The sequence below is a fragment of the Centruroides vittatus genome, unplaced genomic scaffold (assembly GCF_030686945.1).
Source record: "Centruroides vittatus isolate TY-2023 unplaced genomic scaffold, ASM3068694v2 contig_1416, whole genome shotgun sequence".
Classification (NCBI taxonomy): domain Eukaryota; kingdom Metazoa; phylum Arthropoda; class Arachnida; order Scorpiones; family Buthidae; genus Centruroides; species Centruroides vittatus.
Window position 1 is genome coordinate 1,089,312 of NW_027120889.1, and position 16,829 is coordinate 1,106,140.

The following is a 16,829-nucleotide window of genomic DNA, read 5'->3' on the forward strand; positions in this document are numbered from 1 at the left end:
ACAGAATAAATATGTTATATAACTGATTTATTATATATATACGAGTATAATACTAGCGGACAGCTGACAACCGCAGGTAGCACGGGATAAAGTACAGCATTAAATTTAAAAAAAAAATTAAAAATTGATATTTAATTTCTAATAAAACTAACTTGTAGTTTGGACTACGTAAAATATATTTATGTTCCCAATAACAAGTACAAAAGTGAATTGCAAAATTTCTTTATTTACCATATTTAAAGTAGTAAATCTAACAGAACCCAACTTTCTCTGGCAAAGTGCTATTAGCTAACAATTCAGTGAACCTGACTCTGAGTTGTTACAAAATCTCAATGATGCAAAAAGTTTCTTGTCGATTCCCTATAAAAAATAATAGGGAAGTTTCAGATACATTATTTTGGAACACGATATCTCCTGAATGAATCATCGGATCCGAGAAGCTTATTGAAATCTGCAGATCTATCTCTATCTATCGACACCTAATTCGTTCAAATCCAACAAGAAATCTAGGAAGAGTTAAGGTAACAAAAATCTCCTTAGCGTAACATACGCGCAATACAGGTTATAGATTTTATTTTATTATGTTATAATGGTAAATACAGTGGCGGCTGGATGGCCGCGAAAGTTAAGGCTCAGCCTACTGCTCTGGAGGACCCGGGCGAATAACCCCAGTAACTTTTTCGGAATGGTTTGTCCCGAGTATGTCGACTCTGTTCCTCACTCTTCCATTGTGAGCCTAACAGAAGTTAAAAGTGGAAAAATACAGTAATGTAAAGTTGTTTACATTGTAACCTTAGTAATCTATAAAATGTATATATTTAAGCAAAAAGTTCTAAATATGAATTTGGTTACTTGTAAACTTTATCATGTAGCCAATCGTATGAAAGGGTTTGATTATTCATGATCATATAGATCGGAATTCCTTGAAAGCAATGGTACAAAACAGTAGGATTAGCTGCGTGTTGAATTTCGTTCTTACATTATAGGTTTGACCAAACCCCTTATGGGTAGGAAAGAAAACACTCTTGACGTCTTTGAACACTAAGTGCTTCGCAGGGCCCTAAGATTGCGTGTGATCGAGGCAATAAAGGTAACCGCCCATCGCTCTAAAGGCCCGGGTTCGAGTTCCGGAACAACTCACAAATTTTTATGGACGGTTTGATCTAAATGTAATTAAATGTATTGATCTAATGTATTGAACGCCATCTGGCCCATCAGATCATTCTACTAAGTGCTTTATTAAGTCCTTAATGAGCATGAGAAAAGATCCTTTTAATGCCCGCAAGACTAAAAAGTTAAGACGTTACCGAAAGTGGCATGAAATTATTATAAACTTTTAAATATTAATAAAAATGTTAGTGTATGTGAATATACATAATTTAAATATATGAACTATATTCATTTATTTGTACACGGCAACGTGACAGGTGGGCGATCTGCCAAAAGGATTGCTTCCCGGAATGACTTTCTATGGAAAATTGGCCGTTACAAACGCGTAGAAAACCCGGAAAACTCCACGTGGCCAGCCCGTATGCCAGGGACAAACCCACGATTTGCGCCGGCTTTTGAAGGAACGGAACTGCGTAGTAAATCGAGGGCTACCTGTATAATTATGCATAAAAGTCTGATATATAGCTGTAAAATTATATAAAAAAGATTTTAAAAATTTATCTAACTTGATATTAATCTGTATTTTCCAAAAAATAACTTTCAAAACTACATGTGACTATTAAAGAATCAGTAAATAATTTTTATCTTTTCCGAGATAATTTTGCTGTTATCAAGGACAAATAAAGTTGATTAATTAATTTTCCTGCTTGAAATTTCTATCTAAATATAAAATAATAATAATAATAAAAACTCGACTAGTTGACTTTTATGTAAAATACAACATAAATAATTACAAGATTGACCAGTTTAAATGATGTACTACATTGAACAGGATGGACTGATCAAGAATCCTACAATTTTAACTGACCTGTACTTAGAATTTGTCAAAATGTACAGTAAAATATATGTATATAGTAGATTAAAATTGTAAAAAATTAATTTAACTAAGCAAATAATGTATATAAACAGCTTTATCAGTATGACGTATATTAGGACTTTATATGTCGGATAACGTAGAGTTGCATTGTGTAAATAGACTACAGAAGAAAAATCGTGTCGAAGATATGATTAATATATATATATACAGTATACACTCAAAACTATACGATTTATTAACTTTTTTAGTGATATTATCGTTTTTTTATATTGATTTTACCAACTTTTATCATTAAAGTGTTGAATTTTTTAGATAATGAGTGAGGAAACTGAATTGCAAAATGGTGGCACACAAATTAATATTTGATAATGATAATGATTTTAAGTGAATTAAAAATAAATTTTATATAATATCTAAAATGAAGATAATATTCTGTCTGAGAATTTACTCCTTATCAATTAAATTTTAGCCGGGCAATTCAAAAACTTTTTCCTATTTTTGGCATTCAAGACCAGTTTGTGTTATTAATAATAAAATCAATTATCTTCCAATAATAATAGAAGTAGGCGATAAAAATACTAATTAGGAGGAAAATATTAAAAAGGTCAATCATTCTAATTGGCTTGTAGTTTCTTGTCTTGCCTTTGTTGTTTTCTATTAAATAGCGTCAACAGGTTCTAGCGTTCGTAAGAACACGCAAGAAATGTAACAAAAGGGCATTCTTATAATGGTTAAAATATGGCCGTTTTAAGAACGCCCGTCCCCTCAATAGGATAGTGGAGATAGAGAACAACGTACCGACCCGAACAATTCTTGAGCAATTATAAGAATTCCACAGGCCTGTCAGTAGTCTAGTCCATTGAACACGAGGGTTCGCACCTCAGCAGCAGGAGGCTGACCTGCGTGGAATTTTCCGAATTTTCTTCACGTGTCTAAATAGAAACCAGTTTTCAATAGCAAATTTTCTCGGGAAGCACTTCCGCTTGGCAAATCGTTCTTGTGTTGCATGGACTTCGTCCATCAATCCAACCTACACTGCGGATTCGAACCGGGGATTCTTCACTGACAATACGAGAGAAATAAAAATCTAATAAAATAGAAAGTGGAAACTGAAACTTGATACCATTAAGGAAGAAAATCCAACAAAATCCAAATATTTCTCAAATGGAAAATTAATTTAAATTTATTGACAAATATCTGTCTAAATTTTATTCATTTTTATAATTTAAAATTAAACAAATAATTTCTTTTCCATTACATAAAATCAAAATTTAATAATTTATTACTATAATATAAAAATATAGGTCAGGAAATAGCATTTCGATCTTAATAATACTGTAAGGAAAATATATTTTTAGATGTTCCTGTATAAAAAAAAACACCTGAGATTAGTAACTTTCAAAATATTTAATCCTTATTTTTGGAACTGAATTATTGTTACGAATTGTCATACAGACGTCCCGGTTTGACTGGGACAATCGCGGTTTTATGGTGATGTTCCGGAGTCGCGGCCGGTTTGTAATTTTGTCTCAATTAAAGAAAAGGTATAAAAATTTATGTAAATTAATTGGAAATACAGAGGAGCGACTTTCTGAAGCGACCTAAACCAAGAAAGGTGGCTTGATCTTGACGTCCAGTGCCAGCGCGGCAGCTGCACTATTGTCAGTTCCCATTCCTATTCCAGTGCACCCCTACTTTCTTCCACTCTTTTTGTTAGATTTTCTTCATTAATGCTAGCAAGGTTCAGTCCCCAGTGTAGGGGTCTCGTAGTATCCTGTCTTTGCTCTTCTTGATACTACGGGCCTTGTTGAATCAGTTAGTGGCTACTCACAAAGTGGCGCTGGTTGCACTCGGGGCTAACTTGGCCTTGAAAACAAGGAATGGAGTTTTGGTCGACATACGACGAAGTCGCCATGGGTCAATAGACAAATATCGTTCATTAGTTTCTTTTATATTTACAAGTTAGGAGTCATGAATTTTCTGCTTTTAGGGTTCCCTTAGAGATTAGGAAAAGGGCAACCGAGACGAAAAAGGAGCACGTCCGAGGAGTTAACCATCTGTAGCTGGTTCTTGCGGAGTAAGGGTTCGACAACTGAATTATCGTTCGGAAACAGGGCAAATTTCAGTTAAAAATTTTCTTCGTGAATCGAATTGTTCTAAAAGCGAGGTGTTCGAAATCCGAGGTTTGACTATTTTATAACATTGCAAAATGCCGAATTACATTTTGATTTTTCTGCAAAATCTATTATTGAATTAAATTAAAGCGCAAAGGATCGAATTTTTAATATTTTCCATCCTGTGAACACTAAAAGGGTTTTTCATGTCCATCATGTTTTATGATTAGTATAAAATTTGTATAATGCTCGTATGAAATATCACATAAATGTATTTTGTTAGCCATTTTGGTATATCATATTTTTATGATATTGAAGTTTATTTTAATTAAGGAACAGCGTTCAATTTATGATGGCTTATGAGAAATTAGAGTTATATTTATGAAGGTAACTTCAGGAAATCGGGATTCTACAGTTGTTATATCACATAGAATAAAATTTCATTATTAGGTAAAGTGTATAAAAATTATATTTAAATGTGTCACGAAATAATAATTCTCATCTACAGATTAGTTTAAAAATTAAAATTATTGAAGAATTTCTTCATGAATTTCGTTACACTAATGGCGAACATAGTAGAAAAAATTTGTCCTAGACATAGTTTATTATTTTATGGCTATACGACGTCACCACAAATGGAGTTAATACCAGTGAAATTTAACAAATGGCTCAAGTTTGGCTCTGCTTTTTCCAGAGTTAAAATTTAGATATTAAATTTGCCAAACTTTGGGGATTTTTAATTATATTCGAAAAACTGTCCCAAATATTAGCGAGGTTGAGGCCGAAGTTTTCAACGCGAAAACGTGTACGTCGGACGTTCAGCGCCGCCTTTCTGTAAGCCTAGAAGTTTGACACTAGCGTTTGAAACGTCGAGCACGATTCCACTGACGTTCCAAACGCCATTGTCAAACTTCTGAAGGCGGCGCTGAACGTCCGACGTACACGTTTTCGCGTTGAAAACTTCGGCATCAACCTCGCTATTTAACCCGAAATGTATAGACATATTATTAGGCATATTGGCAACCAGAATGACACTATTATTAATATGAGCGTTGAGGCGGTTAAATTAAAACTTCAGCCTACCGCTCTGGAGGATTCGAAATCGAATCCGGGAGGGTCAAAAAACTCCAGGAATTTTTCGGAAGTGATCTGTCCGGGATATGTCGGACCCGTCTCTCATCACCTAAATCTGGCCTTGTATGGGTCTGGCCTAACTCACGTTTGTTTCTTTGGTTAAGTTATGGCAACGCTACACTTGGGCGATCTGCCTAGAGGCCTTTTTAAAGAAAACTGGTCCCTATTTAGGCGTTACAGACGTGGAGAAAACCCGGAAAACTCCACGTCCGAGCGAGGCGCGAACCCACGCCCGAACTCTCAGAGTTCGCTTGGCCACTGGTGGGCCCCTAACTCACGTCGGACTTAATAAAGAAATCCTCTTAATGCCCACAGAGTGGATATTTTTTTAAATCAAGTTAGCCTCTTTTGAGTACAGTACTTCTGGATCTGTCCCTGATCAATATGTTAAAATAATACAATTTAATTTCATCTTTCCAACTTGTACACACAAATCTTTTTAATCATATCAATCGTGAATTCGGCTGGACACAGAGAAGGGTGATGAGGAATATCTGGACATATCGCCTACGAAAAATTCAGGTTTTTCAGTCAAGTTAACGATTTTATCGCTTCGGTCAGGGCCGTTCCGACCTGGGGGTGCAGAGGGTGCGGGGCACCCGGGCGGCAAGCCTAGGGGGCGGCCGAGCCGCCTTAAAAAAAGGGAAAAATTAATTTATCATTAAATTAATATAATACATAAATATTATTCTAAATATTATCATTAAAATACTACTATTCTAATATTATTTGAATATATGTACTATTCTAAATATTATTAATTATATTTCAAATTCAAATTTTATATACACAACTTATTCAGGCCACAACAAGTGGCAAGTATAACAGTTTCTTGTTTTAACTCGTCTTAAGCTATTTTTCACGTCGGTCGCGAGGAAGATTTTACAGGAAAATACTCGTCTGTGGTCAAAGCATAGAAATGCACGCACCGGGATAATTTCTTTATCTTTATTATTTGTAAATTTTTAACAACTTTGGGGGAAGGGGCGGCAAAATTATTCTCGCACCCGGGCGGCAGATACCCTAGGAACGGCCCTGGCTTCGGTTATCCGGCTGCAACAATAATGGTTATTTCAACAAATTGCTAGATCTAACTCGTAACTTGTAAAGTGTTTTTTCCTCTTTTATTTGACCTAAATATCCTTTTTCTTTGTATTTTCGATAAGGTCATTTCAAATTTGAATTCAAAAAGTGACATTGCCACCTTTAATCGGGTCGAGAGCAAAGATCTCATTTTCATTGAAACATCTGGATGTCTGTAATCTGATTTAGACATGTAGACTTTAATTTTTCTCATTACGAGTGGGATCTCGCAATATACAGAAAAAATCTAACTGTACTATTCAGTGCAAACTTATTACAGATTAGGCCTGATACATGACTAATTTGCAACAGGACTGATAAATTTCAAGTCTTGAATATAAAACAGGAAAGCCAGAAGGCCAAGCTGTTTCGGTGATGCTTATCGCTCTGGGGACTTGGAATCGAATCCGGACGGACTCGGGTGGTGAGACGGGCCATCCGTTGTGGGCCTGGTCAAACAGGCTTGCTAAAAAGAAAGCCTCTTTAAAATAATACTTAATAATAGTTATTTCTGTAGCTAAAACAAGCAGCAGTTTCCTTTATTTTTCAATTTAACCATCAAAGGAAACATGTAACTTTCTCAGCAAAGTGCCAGGAAAGTTGCATATTTACTCATATTACTTGTAGAAAATTATATAAAATGATTGAATATAATTTTTCAGAATTATAGAAAAAATTTAATGATGAAAATTCATGAATAAAATCTAGAATATTTGTATTAACTTAAATGCTATCATCTTTAAATAACAAAATAAAACTGAAAATGGTACAAATTATGTTCATTTACGGATACGTATCTTATTGATTGTATTGGAACAAACAAACCTATATAAATCATCTCAAAATACCATCTTTTATTGTTATAAATGATCTTTTTCTATGTTGAAAAGAATTAAAATGAATGTAAATAAACACTTTATGCATCACATAATTTACTGTTTGAGCTAGGAATTTATGAAATATTTCAAAAATTTTTCTATGTTCAGCTGTTAGTACTAATGTAATATTTTATACTATACCTTCATGGATTTTTCTGTATACGTGATAAATTCCACAGTTTTTTTATGGTATTGTCACATGGTCAACTTATCATTGGATAATTCATAAAAATTCTTTTTAAAAATATGTTAAAAATAAATTATTATATTAAATTGTTGACTCATAGAAGAATTCTTAAACAATGATTTCATAAGTTGTATACCATTATATTATTATCATTTTTTTTTTGGAAGAGATAACAACTTTTTCCTTTATTTTTGGCCTTCAAATATCCAACAGCTGAAATTAAGATCATAAAAATGTAATAGTGAAACTGAAAATTCTTTGCTATGCACCATTAAAAAAGGAATGTTTAAGTTATTTCAGAGCTTTTCAAAACATATAACTATACTATAAATATATAAATAACATTAAGAAATTAGAAAATAATAGGTGATACATTGCATTTATCTAACAGATCAAATTTGTATGAATCATACAGAGGGGAAAAAATTAAATAAATAAATTGAACATACTCTGAGTTGAGTGAATCATATGCAGTAAAAATTAATGCAGGAAATATTTAACAAGATATAATAATGGTATGTTTCATTTAAAATATATGATCATTTAACATTTATTTTCTATATAAAATATACATTTGTGCATAGAAACTATAAAATTATCACATATTCTGTATTTTTTTTTAAATTTTATATACAGCTATACTGAAAGCAATTATTTATTTTACCCGTTAGGATTTATGCTTTTAATTTGGCGTGACTAATATCAGAAAAAACACACTTCATACATCTACAATTCGTCACGTTCGCTACATATACATGCTTCCGCTTGCGAATCCATAAATGCTTTACATCCTAGAGCTTGAACTCCCATGTGAAACAGCTTGGAAATTCCAGTGCATTCTAAAATAAATAAAATTTTAAAATCTTGAAAATGATGATATATAAAAATATTTAATAAACATGAAATAACAATAAATATTTTTATAAAAGTAATCAACAACATACCAGAAAAGAGATGATCATTCTGTAGTGCCCTAGTTTAAACTATAAGTATAGTTCAGTAAATATACATTATTGAATATGTCATAAATTCTGGAAGAATGAATGAATGAGTTTTATGGTGCTCAAGATGAGAATGGCCAACTTGTTAAAATTTTAATAATTATCATAAATTCTAAAAAGACTATTTAAGAAATAAAGATAATCAACATCATCATCCTTCATCCCTTTACTTCTTACAGAGGAGTAAGTCGTGACATACAAGACTCCCAAACTATCCAATTTTGAACTACCTCCTCATTTAAATCTCCTCTTGTAACTGTTTAAAATTTTTCCAATTACTGACTTTTCTTTGGGTTACTGCTACTTCATACTTTTTAAATTGGTCTTAATTCAGCTAATCTCTTCTAATCCTCTCTTCTAACTACATGCTCAAGCCACCTAAGTCTATTTTCTATTCCAAGTCATTATATTTAGGCAAATGAACTAATCTAGATCATTTATCACGCTAACCTTATGAAGCTTTGCAAAATTTTAACTTATCACAACTTTCGAAACAGTAAAGGTACGTTTAGAGAATATCACAACTGGTGACAAAAAAATAATAATTGTGTGATAATTGAAAAGTTATCCGGACAATAGTTGGATGTTGATCAAGTTCCCAAACATCACCCAAAACATTCATTGCAACTATAAAAGGTTGTAATAAATGTTTGGGATGGCTCTGTAATGGATATGCAAAAAGCATAATTCTCTTTTTAAACCCAAACACAACAATAACAGCAGCAGTATTGTCAAAAAATTAAAATTCTACACCAAAACTTGATCCAAAAGCATCAAAAACCACAACAAATATAACAAAACAATACTGAACTGGGCAGTAAAATTTTGCAGTATTCTTCACAGGACCTTTCTTTGACAGACTAACGTGCTGCTTGTAATTTGGAACTCTTTTTAAGAATCAAAATATTCCCCAATTTTGCAGTAGCAATTGAAAGGTTTTAACAATTTATACAATATAATAATGACAAATTTTATAGAAATGGAATATGTCATTTAATATTCAGTTGAAAGAAAAATATTAGTGTTAATAATGCAAACTTTTATTGGATAAAACTTATTTTCCTGAAAATACAGTAGTTTGATCTACAAAAATCACTACTTTATATGATAGAACCCAATACAATACAATAATATAAAGAAAAACAATAAAAAAAAGTTTTTAATATATATTTTTTTTCTTTAATGGTTTCATTATTTACCAAAATAGAATAAAGACATGCAAGTAGATACCCCTTCAACATAGCAGCCAGGTGGATAAAACCACTGAACAATGATATACAGTAGTTGTGGGTTTACAACTCACCAATTGGCTGGCTATGTGGAGTTTCTTTGAGCTTTCTACACATTTGTAACAGCTAAATAGGGGCAAGTTTCAAATAGAAGTCTTCCCAGAAGGTAATCCCTCTGGTAGGATTGTCGGATTGGTTAAAACAACACATGTGGCAGATTCCAATCCTACAATCCTTTCATCATTATATACTGAAAAGTTTTTCTAATTTTAGTTTTTTTTCAATTATTTTTTCAATTTTATTGAAATTAAAATCAATAGCTCCTTTCTAACAAAACTGAAATCATCAACAAATACAATAGTCATATTAATGATTTTATTATTTTGTATTTTATTCTTTTTTTGATTATAAATTATGTTAATATAGTACACAAATCACAATTATTACAATGTTATTATGTAAGATTGCTTGGGTATATTTCAATGTAATCATAATTGAATCATATTGTAGAATGTTTAAGTCAGGTGTTTAAACAAGACAATTTATGAAAAAGATATTGAAATAAACTTACTTCTTACATCATCCTTCAGGTGTTTGGCTTGTTTTTCACATTTATCATAAAGACACTTTTCAAATTCTGAATCACATTTAACTTTGGAACTCATGCATGTACCATAGCAGATATCATGTTTATCACAGCACTTATGAACATCTTTTAGTAATGGAAGATTTAATATAACCTGTAAATAAAATTACTCTGTATATATTAAGAAGAAAATGTAGAATAAAAAATTTAATCATCAAAAATATCACAAAATTCCACAAATTATATTCAATAGACTTAAAATCATGTATTCCAATCAGCCATGTCTCCAAGTTTTTTCATATAACAAAGTATAAAATATATTTTTGTAATTATTTTGTACTTTTTATTAAAGTACATTATTATTAAATGATCATATTGTATAAAAATGTGATCACAAATGTTTTCACAAAATATACAGTTGTTCTGCAGATAATGCATCACATTATCTGCAGGCATCTTACTGGCTTTGCTGAAAATTTTGTATTAAAACATTACCACATGTACTTTAAAAATTACAGCTGAAAAACAAACCACATATGGGATGCATTAATTTGGCATCCCATATGTGAATTTCTAATTGAGAATCCTAACGTTTACTGTAGGATTCTCAACGTAGACTGGTTACTTTTCAGATGAATAAATCATAATAATTACGTACTGGAATAAGTAGAATAAGATAAACATTCCATACCTTTCAGAATCCAGCAAAAATTTAATAAAATAAAAATAAAAACATTTTCAGTCGTTTTTCAACGACCTTCCTCAGTTACAAAAATAGAATGCTAAATATAGAACATAAAAACGTGTTTGGAATAAATATAAAAATAAAAATTAATGGAAAAACGCCCAAGCGGACAAATTATAAATAAAGTAAATAGTGCAAAGGAAAAAATAAATAAAATAAAAGATATAACAATGAAACTGGCATTATCCGTTAATAATATTAATTAATGTAGAAGGATCTTCAAGCGGTAGATAATGTGTCCGCATCCCTATGGTTCATGTGTGCCTTGTAGATTTCCAACCTCTCAAGATGTTTGAGCATTTGCCTATTCGTTGTCGTTTTTATAATTGCAGCTCGATCCCACTGGATGTTAACCTCTTGGTTTCTTGCATACGATGACAGTGCCATATTATCAATGTTCTTACTGATTGCATATTTGTGCTCCTTGAGCCTTTGTGTTAAACTGCGCATCGTTGCACCCACATAAATCTGCTCTTTTGCAGCAATGATTTATTTCTTGCAAAACTTATTAAACCACACAGCTACACTGATAGTATATTTTGTGATATTAATAATAATTATTTATTCTGGCAAACCACTTGTATAGCAATACAAGGTACCAATACACTATTTTCTGCTTTTGTCTGTGGACAACTGCTTGCCTGGTTACATGGCAAAGTACAGTACATACTAAAATGTTTGGCATCCTGATCTTTCTGGTTGGTGAACCAGAAAGATCAGTATGCCAAACATTTTATTTATAGCCTCACTTCAACTCGATATGTATAAAAATAAAAACTAATCAATGGCAATTGAATCCTAAAATATGGGACATTTTGGCATCCCAAAAGTCATCAACAGGACAACAGAACAAACAGAACTATCCCAGACAATATGAGACATCTAGTCACTTTACATAGAAAAAATATTAATGTATTTGTATATTAAAATATTAAATATGTTGAAAATAATAACATCTTAAATTAACCAAAAATAACACTTATATTTAAAGGAGTGCTTTATTTAACACAAACATTTTCAAAGTATCATTGGCTTGCCTTTTGAAGCAGTTCCAAAACAGAACAGTTTATATCGTGCAGCTGATTCAAAATTTTTATGAAAATTTGTAACAAATTTGTAATTTTTAACAAAATGTGTATACCGTATTTTGACAAGTGTAAGTCACACTTTTTTTACTACTTTTTGGGGCTCAAAATCATGGTGCATCTTATACTCAACAGGTAACCATTTTTACAGTGAAATTATCTATAGTAGTGGTCCAGTCTAGGGACCAACCTGTGCAATGGCCTGTTAAGCAGATGGTCCCTCAACCGAATGGCTAGAGTACCTAGATTATCTACAGGTACTCTACGAATGGCCTGCTATCAGTGCCATCTAACAACTAGAAGATTATTTTTCAAACAAAACTGTTTGTCTTTTCTTGATTCATACATTTAAACATGGTTGCCGCCCAATGACAGTTGAGATTATGTTGGCAAAAACAAGCAACAATGGCAAATCAAAAACAAATTGATAGGATGTTATTGTTTCTAGAAAATGAATGCTATTGTTTCTGAAAATAGAAAGAAGAAAGGGATGATGAATCAATCATTAATGACGTCATAGATATGATTCCTAATAGGTGTAATTTACTGGTAGATAGCAGTGATTCAGTTGAAGAATTTCTTGGCCACTATGATTAATAAAATGCATCTTTAGACAATCCCATAAAAAAGTTTTTTTCTAAATTTTTTGTCTCAAAATAGGGGTGCGTCTTATACTTGACAGCGACTTATACTCATCAAAATATGATAATTGAGTGGCTTTGCAAGTGGACAGATAAACTTTATTTAAAATGTTTAGAGCAGCTAATGCCCATACTTATAAGTTTAATAGAGACTCTTTGCATTCGTTGAATCCATACATTATTTGTTTATTGGTTTATTTAAGTTAAATAATTTTCATGTATTAAAAATATGTATATTTAGGAAATAATTGATTAAATCTTATTAGGTTTTTGTAATCAAAAAACAGTACATGTTTTAAAAATAATAACATAGATGGCACAATGAATAAAACGATAAAGATAGTCTGCCTCTTGGTGATACAGGCTGAGGCTGTTTAAAAAAACTCAGAAAAACAATGATAGTGTTTAAAAAATGACTGTAAAACATCACTGATGTTCCAGAAGTCCTTCAATATAGAAGCCATAGCAGTTGTTTGTAAATAAATGCATATTAACAATAAATGTATGCATGCATGCATATGAAAAATCCAAAAACACTACACTAAATTAAAGGGGAAAAAACCCAATCTGTCATTGCATAAATAAAAAAAGAAAGTTTTACATTCTTGACAACACAAATAGCTGTTGAAGCACTTCTAGATCATCTGGTATAAAAAATTTCATTTTAATATTTTTATTAATATATTTGAAACATATTTGAAATATATGGAAATTAATAAATAGAAAATTACAAATTTTACCTGAATTCCATAAGATCCACATCCCTGAGTTACAGGATTATAATTTTTATTTCTTTTTAGTCTTTTTCCTATGAAAACAAAAATAGTTTTTAATTCTTGTTTGAATAAATTCTTAATAAAATTATGTTTAATTTATTCATAATGATCATTTTTATATTTATATCTAAAGAATATTTTTATACAAATTTCATAAATTTAAATCTAGTAACATATTTTAAATTATTAAAAATATAAAAAAATGTTTTGATATTAGCTTTAAGCAAAAATTCATATTAAAAAATTATCTCGGTTTCTATTACGGATATACCTACAGTTTGAATTGTAAAGTCGTACAGGTGAAAATTAGTAGAACTTAACATTTTGTTCAGTTAAAAAAGAATAAAGAGAGTGCGCCATGCACTCCTGAAAATTTTAAGGGTTGTGTAAGTTTGGCTTTCCTGTAGTAGTGCGCTGCTTTGTAAGTGTTTACTTTTCAAGCTATAAGTAATTTGTGATAAACTTATCAGCAAAGAATGCATTTTGGTTTCATTAAAGATCTCACAGGACTAAAAGAAGGTTACAGTTTGGAGCTTAGTATTTTATTGCAGCAGAAAGTGAAAAACAAATGAAAAATAATAAAAATGTTTTCCAGATCACAAACATATATCTAAATAAAAATAAATATCCTCATTTTAGCATGTTCTATATCAAGTTTGGAGTTATTAAAGCCATAACACACTATGCGATTTCTCACCCCGGAGACATGTCTCCGAGTAATAAAAACCTGTCGACTTTTGGCAATGTTCGGACACAGAAGGAAACAAGTTGGCAGAATTGCACGGTTGACACTTCTACCCGGTAATAGTAAATTTTCACTAACAGTGCGAAAGCATGTATCTTTGAGTACCTTGCTAGGATAATCTTTAATAGTATGGTTATATCGTAAATTGGTTCTTATAATTGAAGCAATATAATGAAATATCGTATCCTATCAACCATTGGTAAGCAACTATCCTCCATTTTTATTTTTGTGTTGTAAACAAGAGCTGTACTCACATCATAAATCTATGCATGCTCATTGGTTACAGCGAGTGACAGGAGACTTTTTGTCTCCTAAAAGTTAAAGTGACTTGACTCTCCAACAACTATTCTCCCACTGTCCAAGAAACAGGTTTTTCTGTTGCCAATGACATATCTCCCACAAACATCACCTAGTGTGTCACTACCTTTAGTGTTATACAGGTCTCTACAATTTGCCAGCTATATTTAAAAAACTGGTGTTTCATACACACAGCCTTTTAAATATCCTACCAAAAAATATCCATATTCATAGGACTAAGATCAGAGGATCTTGGAGGCCATTCAGTGGACCATGTGGGCCACTCCACTCCAAAGAGTCATTAAGCCATCATTGAATGTCTCTAGCAGCATGCAGTGGTGCACACTCATTTTGGAAGACCATATATTGTAATTTTTATAACATTAAAGTGATAATTTTGTTACAAATTACCTGGAGGGCATTGAAATTCGCAAGGTTTTCCTTGAGAATATTTAACTACTTCTTCCACAGCATCCAAACTTTGTCGAACTTGTTTCACTCCAAATGATACATCATCCATAACGCTGGAGATACCGTCCAAAAGTTCTTTAACTCCTTGAATAACCGTTTCTGATCTCAAGCATGATAATAAACACATAGATAATATACATAATAATCCTTTCGTTGAAATTAATCGATTGATATTCATATTCATACTAAAATTACTCAATTTCGTCTATTCACATGTTCTCCCAATAAAATAAATACACGACTTTTAAAATTCGTCACAATATTAACGTGACGTCACTACTATGACGCGTTTTAAAGTTATGTCAAGTTACCGAAAATATATCTCGGTATGTGCAAAAATAACATTTAATGTAAAAATAGTTTCAATTATTTCTCAGTAAGTATTTAAAGCAGCGACATTGTCAGATTATATATCTTATATTTTAATTTCAAAACGGATAATTAGTTTCGAAATAAATTAAACTATCATTTTATTTTTGGATAATTTTGTTTAAAAATGATTTAAAAAGTAATAATAACAACAAATTTTGAATTTAAATTAAAATGTAAATATGATATAACCGCTAGAGAGCCCGTTACGTTTTATTGTTGGCCATCTAGTGGCTAGATCAAGTTTTCTGTTTATAAGAATAAGCGAAAAAAAGTAGTTATGTGTAAATAAAAATAACAAGTTGTTGTTGTTATTTTAAAATAACAGTGAAAATAACAACTGTTACTAGTGCTATGCGTAAGCTTCAAACACGCCTTTTAGATACCTACCAGGAAATAACCTGACGTCATAAGAACGATTATGATGTCAAGATGAATACACCAAACTAGTTTTGGTGCATTCAGGAAATGCACCAAAACTAGTTTGGTGCATTCATTAGCTGTTCTGAGTGAAGAACTGCTTAGTTACCCGTGGTTTTCAAACTGTGGTACGCGCACCCTAGGGGTACGCGGAGGGAAAGGGATGCGCAGATTTAAAACGGATAAATATGCGCGGTTTTTTACGGGTGATCAACCATCACTACTGGAGAGGTCGCTGAATTATGACGCTATCAATGATGAACAAGAGAAATTTAATTTATTTTTAAAACAATTATCCCAACTATTCTTTTGATATTTATTACTAAACAATACTTATCGAAGACAATGAAGATGGATTAAGTATTGTAAGAGCTTCATTTGGAGATTATTTTAAATTCTACCATTTCGAATTTCAGAAGAGTCAGGAGCTTTGTCGTATAATTTCGTATGACAGTTGAGTTCCGGGAGCGCGTCTCGATATGTATATGACGTGGGACCCGGGGTTCAAATCTGAAGACGATTGGTTTGGTAGGCTTTATTTGTATACGGCAACGCGTTAGTTGTTGTTTATTTATAGGGACGATCTTTCTGGACAAATATTTTCCTTGAGCGGCACAGGTTGATAACAACTAAACTATATTGTATATATTGTATTTCATATTGACGTTGACGAAACATGAACTTTTCATCTTCAATACATCGAGTTTTAGACGGAATAGTTATTTACAATCTGTACTCTTCTTGACGTCACGATGCGTCAGGTTCAGGCCTGGTAGGTATCTAGGTGGCCATGCTTTAAACTACCGCACAGCATGACGGTCGATGAATTGATGGTTTCTTGCACCATCTAAGAAAAAGTGAGGGAGTTATTTTACAGAACCGTTCATGGTTATTTATTTGTTCAAATGTTATTTTCCAGATGGTGCAATAAGTGTAATTGGCTTAACAGCGTGCTCTATTTGATTCATATACATTTTAAAAATATTTGTTTCATTTGTTAGCGGTAAAATGCTTTTCTAAGTAAATTAATTCTAAACGTGCTATTTAATGATGGGCAAAACGTTTTGTGAAGGGATGCAAT

General features: G+C 31.8%; 1 protein-coding gene across 1 annotated transcript; it reads right to left on the reverse strand.

Moving 5' to 3' along the window:
* Positions 1–7,903: 7,903 nt before the first annotated feature.
* GXIVsPLA2 (phospholipase A2 group XII) lies at positions 7,904–15,365 on the reverse strand. The gene is made up of 4 exons (XM_067262213.1): positions 14,900–15,365; positions 13,411–13,478; positions 10,185–10,353; positions 7,904–8,222 (listed from the first exon to the last, which is right to left on the reverse strand). The coding sequence occupies exons 1-4, from the start codon at positions 15,141–15,143 to the stop codon at positions 8,110–8,112; spliced, it is 594 nt and encodes a 197-aa protein (XP_067118314.1). The 5' UTR covers positions 15,144–15,365; the 3' UTR covers positions 7,904–8,109.
* Between the last annotated feature and the right edge of the window lie 1,464 nt (positions 15,366–16,829).